Source organism: Thunnus albacares, chromosome 2 (genome assembly GCF_914725855.1).
Source record: "Thunnus albacares chromosome 2, fThuAlb1.1, whole genome shotgun sequence".
Taxonomy (NCBI): Eukaryota; Metazoa; Chordata; class Actinopteri; order Scombriformes; family Scombridae; genus Thunnus; species Thunnus albacares.
The window spans coordinates 26156409-26169191 of record NC_058107.1 but is presented as its reverse complement, the minus strand read 5'-3'; the positions used below and the strand labels follow the sequence as shown (position 1 = coordinate 26169191).

General features: G+C 40.6%; 1 protein-coding gene across 3 annotated transcripts in view; it reads left to right on the top strand.

Moving 5' to 3' along the window:
- Positions 1-12783, top strand: part of LOC122998419 (dmX-like protein 1) — a 63266-nt gene that overhangs the window by 22035 nt on the left and 28448 nt on the right. For all 3 annotated transcript variants that reach the window (XM_044375326.1, XM_044375333.1, XM_044375318.1), the window contains exons 14-28: positions 207-328; positions 833-922; positions 1383-1485; positions 1614-1733; positions 2096-2314; positions 2891-4161; positions 4402-4660; positions 5540-5673; positions 6031-6217; positions 6355-6465; positions 9475-9644; positions 10583-10680; positions 10810-10975; positions 12144-12272; positions 12481-12619. In XM_044375326.1, the coding sequence (XP_044231261.1) occupies positions 207-328; positions 833-922; positions 1383-1485; positions 1614-1733; positions 2096-2314; positions 2891-4161; positions 4402-4660; positions 5540-5673; positions 6031-6217; positions 6355-6465; positions 9475-9644; positions 10583-10680; positions 10810-10975; positions 12144-12272; positions 12481-12619 (3318 nt within the window). The remainder of the gene's footprint in view (positions 1-206; positions 329-832; positions 923-1382; positions 1486-1613; positions 1734-2095; positions 2315-2890; positions 4162-4401; positions 4661-5539; positions 5674-6030; positions 6218-6354; positions 6466-9474; positions 9645-10582; positions 10681-10809; positions 10976-12143; positions 12273-12480; positions 12620-12783) is intronic.

Below are 12783 nucleotides of genomic sequence, written 5' to 3'. Positions count from 1 at the left end.
GGCTTTACATTTTCAAACAAGATCCCAATAATTAAATTGTTGGAGGAAAGTACATAGTTTAATAAGAGGAGGAGGATTTGCTTGTTTAATGTATCGTACTTAACTATATACTGTGACTTTGTCTTCTTATATTTATTTGTAAAAACAAAAGTATCATAATGGCAGATGCTGTTAAAACATTTTCTTCCTCTTTCCTCTCTTATTAGGTGTGTACTGTAACTCTCCCAGCGCCTGCTTCGTTGCAAGTGACGGCTACTCCCTTAGGCTATATCAGGCTGTTATCGAAGCCAAGAAACTCCTAAGTGAGCTCTCCAATCCTGAGATATCAGTAAGTTAACAACCAGCATTATATGATTTGTGTTTTAAGCACACCAATGACAAACACATCCGTGTTTCCCTTGGACCTTTACAGAGGCAGTGAAGTAATAAGATGTTGGGAATGTGCAGTCTTGCTACTTCATTAGTGTCAGCCTTTGAAGAAAAATGTCATAGGAGGATAAGATAACATGAGAAATATGATGTCACTTAGCACAGCAGTCGAGTACCACAAGAGGCAATGGTTGATATTTAATTTTCATGATCTATTAATTGTTATTTTTCCTAGTAGAGACTCTTCATTGGATATGATAGCTTATTGTTTTTTTAAAGCAATTGTCATTTCAGTGCCATTGTGTCATCATCATAAATCTTCATATGACAATTCATGTTTTTTTGATTTTGTTTTGTTGCTATGCCAAAATGTATTTGGCATAGCAACTGTATGTTTTAACTATACAATACTATTGTTTAAATATGCTCAGATAATGTGAAATTGTTATTTGTTTCTCTTTAGAAATATGTTGGTGAGGTGTTCAACATCATCAGTCAGCAATCCACAGCAAAACCAGGGTGTATTATAGAGCTGGATGCCATTACTGACTTTGTAAGTATACATAAAGATGAAGAGGAATGTACAGTATTTAAGTAAGAAAATATCTTCGTCCCTGAGGAGCTTGCATATCTAACAGTACAAAGACACTGTAAAGGTCTTGGATGAAAAATATATTAACAGAGCCTTCTCCCCTGAAATGAAACATATATAAACTTTAATATATTTAAAAGCCACAGTTGAATTCTAGACCGTTTGTAGCATGAAACATTCTGCAGAAGACTTTTGAGTCGCAGCGAAAGGTCACCCATGAAAAAACAAAAACGGGTGCAGAGCAAAGCTTCTCTCATCCCCTCAGGCAGTTATGTGTGTGCGTGTGTGTGTGTGCACATGTGTATGTGTGTATATGTAACATTAACACAGCTTGTGTCTATTTGCTACACAGTGGATGAAGCCTGTTATTCAGTGTCTGTATCTGATGTAGTATGATAATGGCTGCTGTTGTCCTCTACAGCAGGGAAAGGAGACGCAGCTCCTGCATGTTTTTGAGGAGGATCTGATCCTCGGCAATGAGAGAACAGAGAGCGCACAGGAAACTCCTGATTCTGCTCATACTGGTACAGACTAAATTTACTTTTTCTTATTCTTTAACACAGATATGGTTTTTATATCAAACACTTGCACCTCCCTCAAAGACTGATTGTGGCGCAGTGAATTAATATTCCCTGTGTGTATTTCCTCGCAGCCTCTAGCGAGCCAACCTTCTCAGCACGTTTTTTCCTCGTGGTGGTCGAATTAACCCCGACAGGGCGCTCGCTCCTCCACATGTGGCATCTCCATCTTGCTGCTCGACCTGTCACCATGGGTGAGTATTTTTAACAAAAGAATTAAAGTTCATGGGATGAAGGGAAAATTTCACCGCTGCAATGAATTGCTTCAGGATGAGCACTTTTATTCGTTCAGTCCCCAGTCAAATAATTGAATGTCAGCCTAAAGGACACTTTTTAGTTTTATACCTGAGAATATCTGCATGCATCACAAGTACTAAAATCCTCCCAACGAACCCGTAACATCTAATAGTGAGCATTAAATCTGTTCTAAAGTTCAGAAATGCGTGTTATTTTATCCTGTCTAATGATTTTGGAATGGTTGTAGACATAAATTGTGTATGACATCAATCTTTTGTCTCATAATCTTCATAATCCCTTCCTGTTTATGTATACACAGAGGACACTACACCAGAGAAGGAAGCCAGCACAGCTTCTTCGATGAACAGCTCTCAATTTAACTTTGAGACGTTCAGTTCCTCAGTAACTCAGAAGAGTAAACCCTGCACTTCCAATCTGCAGAGCGCCTGTCGCCTCAGCCTCACAACACACAGGCTTTACAGCCAGGAGATTGCTCTGCCAGCAGGTGTGGAGGCCATCAGTGTTACACCCTCAGCAGGTGAGGAACAGCAAGGAATGGACACATACATACTGTACAAATGACATAAGTCAAGGAACTCACCCCTGCTGTGAGATGCAGGAGACACACACACAGGCTGGCGCAGAGCGTTTTTGTATGAAAGGTGTGATAACAATAAAATGCACTTGTCGAGGCATTTACTGACACCAGCAAATAATAGGGTGCAAATTGTAGGTTGCGATGGGCACCTCATTTTGTACAAAATCATCTTTGAGTGAACAAATGATTGCAAACATTGATTCAAATAACCTTGTCAGGAATGTATAGACGGGTCCTATCGACCAAAGAAAAGTTACTTGTGGAATTATAGGAATGAAAAACAGAAGCTAACAACAGATTTCAACAGATTTCAGTCTTATCGTGGCTACACAAGATTGGAAAGTGAATAACAATTTCCAGCTCTGTTTAAGTTCAGGAATCTCATAAAACATCTGGAACAAAAAGAATCATGTTGTAGATGTGCAAATCTTTTTAGTGTAGTCACTGTTAAGCCATGAAACCGATGTCATTGCACATTTTCCTTACCTAAAAGTGAGTTGTTAACTCTCCTTCTAGGTCATCTCAGCGCGTCGTGTTCTCTGCCAACTGGCCGCGTACCTTACCTCCTCGCTACTTCCTGTTCTGATGGAAAGGTGCGCTTCTGGAGATGTAATGTCACAGAAACAGAGCACTCGGGTATGGACAAGTTGATGTATCAGTGGGAAGAGTGGCCTCTTCTTGTGGAAGAGGGGATTCCCAATTGCAGCGCAGTAAATGTGCAAGGTCGCCCGATAGAGGTCAGCTGCTGTCACACTGGACGGATTGCAGTTGCCTACAGGCAGACACCAAACACATCTCCTAACCTGACACCTCATCTGAACTCTCATGGACTGCTGACTTCTCCCCCTACCCTGGCTTCCTCCCCTTATGTGCACAACAACAACACCAACACCCACCTGACCCCAACCCTTACTATACAGCGTAGCGCAAGTGTCCCTCCAAGCCCTTACCCAGCAAATACTAGAGAACCACTGGTCCACATTAGCATCTTCCAGTGTGAGTCCACCGGTGGTTCGCAGTGGATTCTTGAGCAGACGTTAGTCCTGGACAGCACAGATCCCACAGCTAGTTATGGCATTAGCAATAGCACAACTGGGGATACCAATATTCCAAGCAGTAACATGGACTTCTCTATACCTAACGAGCACTGTCTTGGTTCTACTAGTAAGAGTCTGGTTCACTTGGACTGGGTCTCCCAAGAGGATGGATCACATGTTCTGACTGTTGGTATTGGGACAAAGATTTATATGTACGGCCGTCTCTCTGGAAAACCTCCAGAACTCGGCCTGTCATCTGATGTCAGTAGAGACCAAAGCTTGTCTCGTCTTGTTCTGCTTCGATCAGTTGATCTGGTCTCCTCTGTCGAAGGCTCTTTACCCATCCCAGTCTCCCTCTCCTGGGTACGAGATGGTATCTTAGTAGTGGGCATGGACTGTGAGATGCATGTCTACTCCCAGTGGCAGCCCCCAGCACCACCCAAACCCAATGTTGCCATTGTCCAAGATACAGACATCAGCAGCAGCGTCTCCTCCATCGTCTCCGCTGTCAGACAGAGCCAGGAGGAGGGCCTGAGTCCAGGGGCTCCCATGTCCTTACTGGCACCTCCCAAAAAGGCCCTTACAAGATCAATGATGAGCTTGGCTCAGAAACTCAGCGGGAAAAGAACAGCTTATGACCTGCCGGTAGAGATGGAGGATTCTGGACTATTCGAAGCAGCTCACCAACTCTATCCCACCCTGCCCCAGTACCACCCAGTACAGTTACTGGAGCTCATGGATTTGGGGAAGGTAAGAAATTACTGAATGATGTCTATATTTACATATATTTTTCCTTTTTTTTGGTTATTTCTTATTTCCAGGGCAGCCTGGTTGGCCTAATTTCATTTTTTAGGTTTGAACTTTGTAGAAGTTGTAGTGAGACAGAAACATTAATTTGAAAAAAATGAATTTGTGAGTAAGTTGACGAGTTGTTCTGGGTGCCTCACAAAACTTTGATATATCTGTGTTACACAATTAATCTCCCTTAAGGTTCACCGTGCCAAAGCCATCCTCTCTCACCTGGTGAAATGCATTGCTGGAGAAATTGTGGCTCTTAAAGACAACACCACCAACCCAGAGAAACGTGTACGTTCTCGAACCATCAGCGCTGGAGGCAGCACGGCCAGGGATCGGAAGATGTTCAGCAAAGCAGAGAACTCCACCACAGACTACACAGAGATTAGCTCCATCCCTCCTCTGCCTCTGTACGCCCTTCTGGCAGCTGATGAGGACACATCACCAAAGCCTGGTGTGTATTTCAATAGCGTTTGACATCGGCTGAGTAAAGCGAAGTGCTTAGAATAACATATATTAAGAAATGTGCTGGGAAAATGACAAAAAAAAGGGAAGCAAAAATGTTGTTCACTGATTATAATTTGAATTTAAGAAGTGGAAAAGTGAGTGCAAGTCAATTAAAGTGAATTTACTTTAGACACAGGGCTACAAGAATGTATTGCACCAGAAAAAAAATATATTACACAAGGTGCCATGGCTGCAAAGTCATCATTATTATTATTATTATTATTTTAATTTATCTAGCCTTGAGAAAGGTTTCCATCTGCCCATCTAAGACTGTGCCTCTGCAGGTGATAACAGCTCTGAACTTAAAGCAGGAGCCAAAACACGTACTATTTTAAAAAGCAATTAATACAATTTAAAACCAATTTTAAAAAGACTTTAAACTGAGATGGTAGGGATCCTTTAGATGTTTGACTATAATAATATATCTTAAACAACTGTGCTTGTTGATAACAAGGCTAAACTAGAGCAACTTACTAAATGTGGTAGATACTGTAGAGAGAATTGAATCGATTGCTGTAACTTTGTCAGAGAATATTAAGTTAGACAAACCTCAGAAATCTCCTCCACTGCTCTTCAGCCGGTACAAAGAGAAAGACTGTATTAACAGTATAAAAGAAAGGACCACTTTTATCCATCACACATTTGTGTTCTAGTTTTTTTTGTCTCATTGTGTCTCTGGGGATACAAAGTGAGAAGTATGAAAGCAGAAATGATTTCCTTATCTTTGGTATTTTAATTTAATCTGCTGTCTCCCCAGCAGGAGGGGATGTCTCTCATGAAATGCGTGCCTTGTGTGATATCGGTTCTGTCTTGTGTTTTCGTATAGATAAAGTGGGCAGTGTGAGCGGAGATAGTGGGCATGGTTCCAGTCACACAGATGCTTATGATGAGCTGTTTCATACACCCAGCATGGTGGACTTGGACCCTCTGGACAATGATCAAGAAGAAACTGGGAACAAGGTTAGTTTCTGTTGACTTGCGCTAAGTTGAAAGAGAATGTATAAAAATAAGAGCTGACAGCAACATTTTAGGCTCTTTTTGTAGTTCAGACTTGCATAAGTGTGCATGTCAAGATTCATTTTATATAAAGTTGTCTCAACAGACAGACCAGTCACAGCCTGTGACAGTGCTTCTGCCTAATTTGTTGAAAATCTTGCCTCTTGCTGGCAGATTGTCTGGATTTTGTCAAAAGGTTAAAGTATTTGGAAAAGCATGTGTATTATTTCCTGCCTCACTCTACTATTTGTTGCCTTTTAAATTGGAAACACAGTATAATTCATTGTACAGACTGTCCTCTGTCTTGTTTTCTGTCTGTAGGTAATTGACCTGTCCCAGTACAGTCCAACCTACTTTGGTCCAGAACATGCCCAGGTTCTGTCCAGCCATCTCCTCCACTCCAGTTTGCCAGGCTTAACTCGTATGGAGCAGATGTCTCTCATGGCGCTGGCTGACACCATCGCTACCACCAGCACAGACCTCAAGGACAGCCAGGGCAAGAGCAAAGGTACTACAGGGGATATCCAAACAGATAGAAATGCAGTAAATAAGTGCACCATTCCACAATATCCTGTAATAATGTTATGTACAATGGTTATGTACTTATGAATATGTAATAAGTGTTATCTGTCATTCACTAACCAGGTGGAGAGACACTGGATGAGTGCGGTCTGAAGTTCTTGCTGGCTGTGAGGCTACATACCTTCCTGTCTACCTCCCTTCCCCCGGCACACCGAGCACAGCTGCTACGGCAAGGTACAGTGGACCAGCGGTTGTCACGGTTGAAGGAGGAGGTCCGCACACAGACTTGCTTATTTCAGCATCTTCTTTGTTCAAACAGCATTGTGCTGAATCAAAGCCTGATGTTTCAGCTTACACCTTCATCAGGGGCCAAACAGGAATACTGGGTTGAAAACCACTTTTTTTTTTTTTTATACCTTTTCAATCATCACACAAGGCATCCTATATAATAATTACATCATTCAGTAATCAAGCCATCATCTGTGTTACCTGTATTGTTACATGTGTTTGCTTTACACATTACACACTTTCCTTGCGAGCTAAGTTTAACTATTATTATTTAGCTTTGATACAGTTTGTTGGAAATTATACTAGAGTTAGATTTTTGTCTATTCTTTTGGCTGGATTGATTAATTGATTGTTCTTCTCACTATTATTATTATTCCAATTCCTTTCAGCTGTAAAAACCCTTCAAATATCAAAAATGTTCAGCTCTTCAAGGACGTTATTGCTTGTATTTAGCCTTTTTTTATTACCTTTTATACTATTTAAAATAATCAGCTTTTTTCAGCAATTTTTTACATTAAAATGAATGAGAGACACCTTCAAACACACTTTAAGGTTCAACTACTTCAGCATACTTTCAGGTACAGACTTCATTTCAAGACTTTCAGCTATTATACTTCTATTCAGCTCTTTGATATCTTGTACAGTTTTATGCTTTTGTCTCACAGTTTTTTGAGTTTATGTGTATTGCACAGAAATTTCAGCATTATGTTCATTATAATCTTCAACTTTCTCACCTTAACCCTTATAAGTCTCACAAATTTCACCTCCATACACAATTTATACATTGAAAATGTAGACAAATTTATGCTCTTTCATACAATACCACTCTTTAAGCAGTGTGACTCCTGCTCCTCTTACTCTTACTCTCCGTCTTCCTCCTTCTTCTCCTCTTCCTCCTCCCCCTAATCCTCCTCTTACTCTTCTTCTTCCTCCTCCTCCTCTCACTTCCTCCTCCTCATCTTCCTCCTCCTCATCCTCCTCCTCATCCTCCTCCTCTCTCTCCTCCTCCTCCTCCTCCTCCTCCCCCTCCTCAATTAAGTTCTCAGCTCTTTAGGTTCCAATGTGATTTTCTTTTTTGGACTGCACTTCAGCTTCCAGTTCTGCCAGTAGGCGATTATGTTTCAGCATCCAGTTTTTTTTTTCCAGCAATGCGATGCTTTCCAGCTTTTTCGGGTAATTCAGTAAGATTTCAGCATTTTCAGCTTCCAACTCTGCCACTATTACAAATTGGCTCGCAGGATTTTCAGCAAAGCAACACAATTCATTTCAGCTTTTCAGCTAATTCAGTTAAGATTTCAGCATTTCCAGCTTCTTTAGGTAATGGACATCAGCTTCCAACTCTTACATTTCACCTTCATTTCAGCAGGGTGATGCATTTAAGCTTTCAGTAGTTTCAGCAATGCAGGGCAAAATCTTTCAGCATTCAGCAATCACACACATTTTCTCCAGGAAATTCATTTTCTAGTTTGCTCTGATTTAACCACAAGATGGTGCCATAATGTGTAAAACAAACACAGGTAACAATACAGGTGACACAAATGATGGCTTGTTTACTGAATGATGTAATTATTCTATAGGATGCCTTGTGTGATGATTGAGAATGTATAAAAAGTGGTTTTCAACCCAATATTCCTGTTTTGCCCCTGATGAAGGCATAAAGAAGAAGTTGATGAAATGAGTCTGTGAGTGTGGTCCTTCTCCTTCAAGGCTACCAGCACCAACATTAATTTGATGGGGTTGAGGTGCTTCTTCATTTGATCATTTCAAAGTTGACACAAGCAGGCTTGCAAAGACTACAGCCTCCCACATACAGGGTCATGTCAGGTTGATGAAGAGACTCTTTTCTAATCTAACATTAACAGAAAGTTTAAATTAAAAATGAACACACATAGTTCTTTGGCCAAAAGGCACTTAAGCCACGATTCCACCAAAAGTTCGAGGTACTTTGGACCCAGAGGAACTGATCCCAGCGACGAAACTCAGAACTTTAAAGTCCTGTTTGCATTTCTATCGCATCTGAGGAACCAGGTATATCGTGCAAATCAGACCCATGAGGAATTTAAAAATGATGGAAGCATTTAGAGACGCAGTGTTAACACATGAAGAAACAACAACACAGATCTGTTCTTTGTTTTTACTGCTGCATGAGTTGGATGTAATGAATGAATGAAAAGGAGACATGCAGAGGAGGAAACTGAAACAAGAGTCTGTCTGTCTCCACAATATAACATCTGTTGAGTGTTTGATGGTTATGTATTTGTGCTTTAGAGCATAACTGCCATGAAACAATCAGAAAATAACATTTTATTTCTCTCATTCATGGGCTATGTTCTCTCTACTGCTGCTCCCTCTCTTCATTCACCCCACCCCCAAAGCTCCTGTACTTTTGGAAAGTACTACCCACCAAGCAGGGACTTTTTGGGGGGTAAAACAATCTCCTTGGAACTTAATTTAGATCCTGGTCCCTCTGGTGGAAATGCGTATAGACAAACTGAGTTCCTCAAAAGGTTCTTAGTATCTGGGGAAAGATCCTGCGGTCGAAACGCAGCTTTAATGTGCTCTTCAGATAAAGCTCCTGTACCCACCTTGGTATTTGGACAGTAGCTCTATAAAGAACATTACTGATGGTCTCAATTGTAAATTCTTGACTCTAAAAGTCTCAGTGAAAGATGTGAACAAGACATTCTATTCATCACCCTTAACTACCACAGTAAAGTTACCCTTGAACAGGGCAATTAATCCATGTCAGCTCCCATTGAACTCCTCAGTGGTCAGCAGTACAACACTGTGCTGCACCATACTGTACTGAAATAGGCAAGCCAATGCTGGGAATATATGTAACCTTTACTCCTGCATTTACTCACTCAAGTCATGGTTAACTTCTCTTGTTAAATGTATATTAAATGTATGTACATGTTAAAATAAATGTCATGTGTTCCTTTCTCCCCCCTACAGGCCTGTCAACATGTCATTACGCCTGGGCTTTCCACTCAGAAGCTGAAGAGGAGCTGCTCAACATGCTTCCTGCCCTGCAGAAGGGAGAGCCCACCTGGCCTGAGCTGCGCTCCATGGGGGTGGGCTGGTGGCTGCGCAGCACCAACAAGCTACGCAGGTGTATTGAGAAGGTGAGGCAGCTAATGAGGTAGTTAAATATCATCAGTTTAGGTTTCTGTGTTTTAAATCTTAATCAGTGACACCATGGAGAGTTTAGTTATGATAAGTTGTCTAATTTGCCGGACAAATTGTCAGATTGTGTCTCAGTAACAAGTCTGTGAAAGATGAGGTATGTGTAAAGTAGTAATACCAATACCTCTGTGCAGTTTTGTTAAATATGTTTGCATTCATGTTAGATATTGTTCCACCTTACCCTTGTTTAATCTAATCAAATGTATTTGTGAGGTACTCAACTGCCTGGTCATTTTTATGAAGCAATCTTCTACATACTCGAAACTAAATTCTTTGCACCATACATCATAGCTTTTGGCTCATAGGTTTAATCATGGTATCTGCAGTAAAGATGGGTTGGACACAGTTGACAGTAGACGTTTTTAACATCCAAGGGATGCAGGGTGCCCTGGACACCCAGTAGTTTAAGGGACTTACACTAAATCTCAACAGCCCTGGTTCAAATCCAGCAGCATCGTTGTTGCATATAATTCACTGTTTCTTTTCCCCTTCATTTCTTTTCATCTCTCTACTGTTGTCTCTCTACGAAAGGCATAAAATGCCCATAAAAATACTAAGAAACAAACCAGGGACACTAAGCAATACATAGTCTGCACCAATTTTCATTTTATTATTTATTTGTTTGTTTATTTCTCTACAAACAGACCTTGTTCTATTGAATAATTTTAAAGATGGTATAATCACATAAAACTAGAAATGAAGTGCCGTCAAATATGTGTACTTTTGCTGAGGCTGCTATAAAACACAGTACTATAACTGAGTATGAACTACTCCCTGAAGTGACCCATAAAGATTCAATTTGTTCTGTGGATAAAACTGTATAGGATGAGAAGGTGTGAACTGATTTTTTTTTTTTTTTCTCCAATTCTTTTGTCAGGTTGCCAAGTCTTCCTTTCAGAGAAACAATGATCCTCTGGATGCAGCGATATTTTATCTTGCATTGAAGAAGAAGGCAGTGGTCTGGGGACTGTACAGGTAGGAAAAACTGACATGATTTTGCATGTAAAATACATACGCACAAACATGCACATACAATCATTGTCTTTTACAATATTTCCCTTCTTCGGATTACTGAAGAAAGCGTTATTGTTTTATTCTCTCCAGATCTCAGAAGAATGCCAAAATGACAGACTTTTTCCGCAACAACTTCAGCGAAGACCGGTGGAGGAAAGCAGCATTGAAAAATGCCTTTTCTCTGTTGGGAAAGCAGCGGTTCCAGCACTCTGCAGCCTTCTTCCTTCTAGCCGGCTCCCTTAAGGATGCTGTGGAGGCAAGTGGAAAATAGACATGACACAAAATAACTTTGCAGGGAAGCACTTGTTCCTTCAACTGCAATTGCTTCTCGTCAACCTGCTGAACCTAAATGGGAAAGCTTGCTTTCAGTATGAGTTAAATCAAGTGCTGCTCATTTTTATTTACAGGACGTCTGTGGCATTGTAATTCTGCCCTTTTTTCCAACAATTCATAGTCAAGGGCAATGTTTGATAAAACTACTAAGTACGCTGAGAAAGCACATTCACTAAAACAGACCGTACCTCCAATATCTCATGTGTGCGGCATCCTTTTTATTATTAAAAGAGCTCAATACATTCCCACAGTGGTGTCTTTGTCAAGAGCTTTTAGCACAATTCACTGAAGAATTATTGATGTTGGCAGTTGACTCTTGGGTGTTGCTGTCTTTCCTCCTTTTTGTGGGAATTTTCAGTAACAAGTAATGACATTCATAAACTAGCAGCACCACACGTTACTGAAGCTTCATAAATGGGGACATTCCTCCTACTACCTTCATTTCATAAAAATATATTTGCATATTTTTTGTTTGTTTCTGCATAAACTTCAGAATGTTTTATAATAACTGTGCGGTATGGAGTTGTTTATTTAGTTTATTTCTGGGTTCGGTTAAACCTCACAAGAAATATATAGCTCTCCATCTTTTTACCTTCATATCAAGAGGACTGATTCTGGTCATCCTTTTTGTTTAACCTTTTATACATCAAGGTTATTTCTGTTTAGAAAGTCCCTGAAGCAATGAGTCACAATATTTCGTCTGCGTGAGTAACTGCAGCTTCTCTAAGCATTTTATGGAAATGAGCGTCACCCAGGCAAAGAGCATCATATCATTGACTTTGTTTAGTCTCTCTGGCTTGGAGGTAGTCTCATTGAAATGCACCTCACACCTTAGTAGTTGGGGACAAGCACACCTACACCTCAGCTCAACTCTTTCAGTGAGCACAAACTTCTGTTTTTGTGTTTTGGTTCCTTCCTTTCATTTTCTACAGCTGGACAAGATCATTATTACCTGCCGCATTAACATGTACCAGGAATAAACAGTATTTCTCTAATTGTGTCTTATCTCGTTTCATCCCGTTCAGTTCTGTGCCGGTAGCTATTTTTTAAATGATAAAAACTGTGAGATCTCACTTTATTTCCTCTTTCAGGTGTGTTTGGAGAAGATGCAGGACCTACAGCTCGCCCTGGTGATCTCCAGATTGTATGAGTCTGAGTTTGAGACAGCATCCACCTACAAAAAGATCCTCCAGAGACATGTGCTGGGACAAGACAAACAGGTGCACAATGTGTATATATCACAGACCCCACAAGCTATTGTTTTTTTACCGTAGAAAATATATTATTTTAAAAAAAGCTGATGTTTGAATCTTCAGCTTTTTTGACGATTCATACACTGCAGAGACACAAAGAAAAATCTGTCTAGTGGTTGTTCTTTCTACAATTTCCCACAATGAGTCATTTGTAATTCTTGGTTTGGTATTTCAGATTCCAGCCCACCATGATCCGTTCCTGCGGAGCATGGCTCACTGGGTCCTGGAGGACTACAGCAGAGCCTTGGACACTCTGCTCGAGCAGCCTGCTAACAGCGCCAACTCTGTGTCTACTGAAAGTAGATCTGATACTGGTAGGTTTACAGTGTTTTTCTCATTTGTTTGGCTTTATGAATTTATTTTCTATCATGCAGAGTTCAAATTAAGCCGGTACAGTCCTGCAGCGTTGTAACACTGGAGTTGCAATTTCAGTACAAGAAAGCACACCCCACATCTCCTAGTTTCTTTTATTAGACAA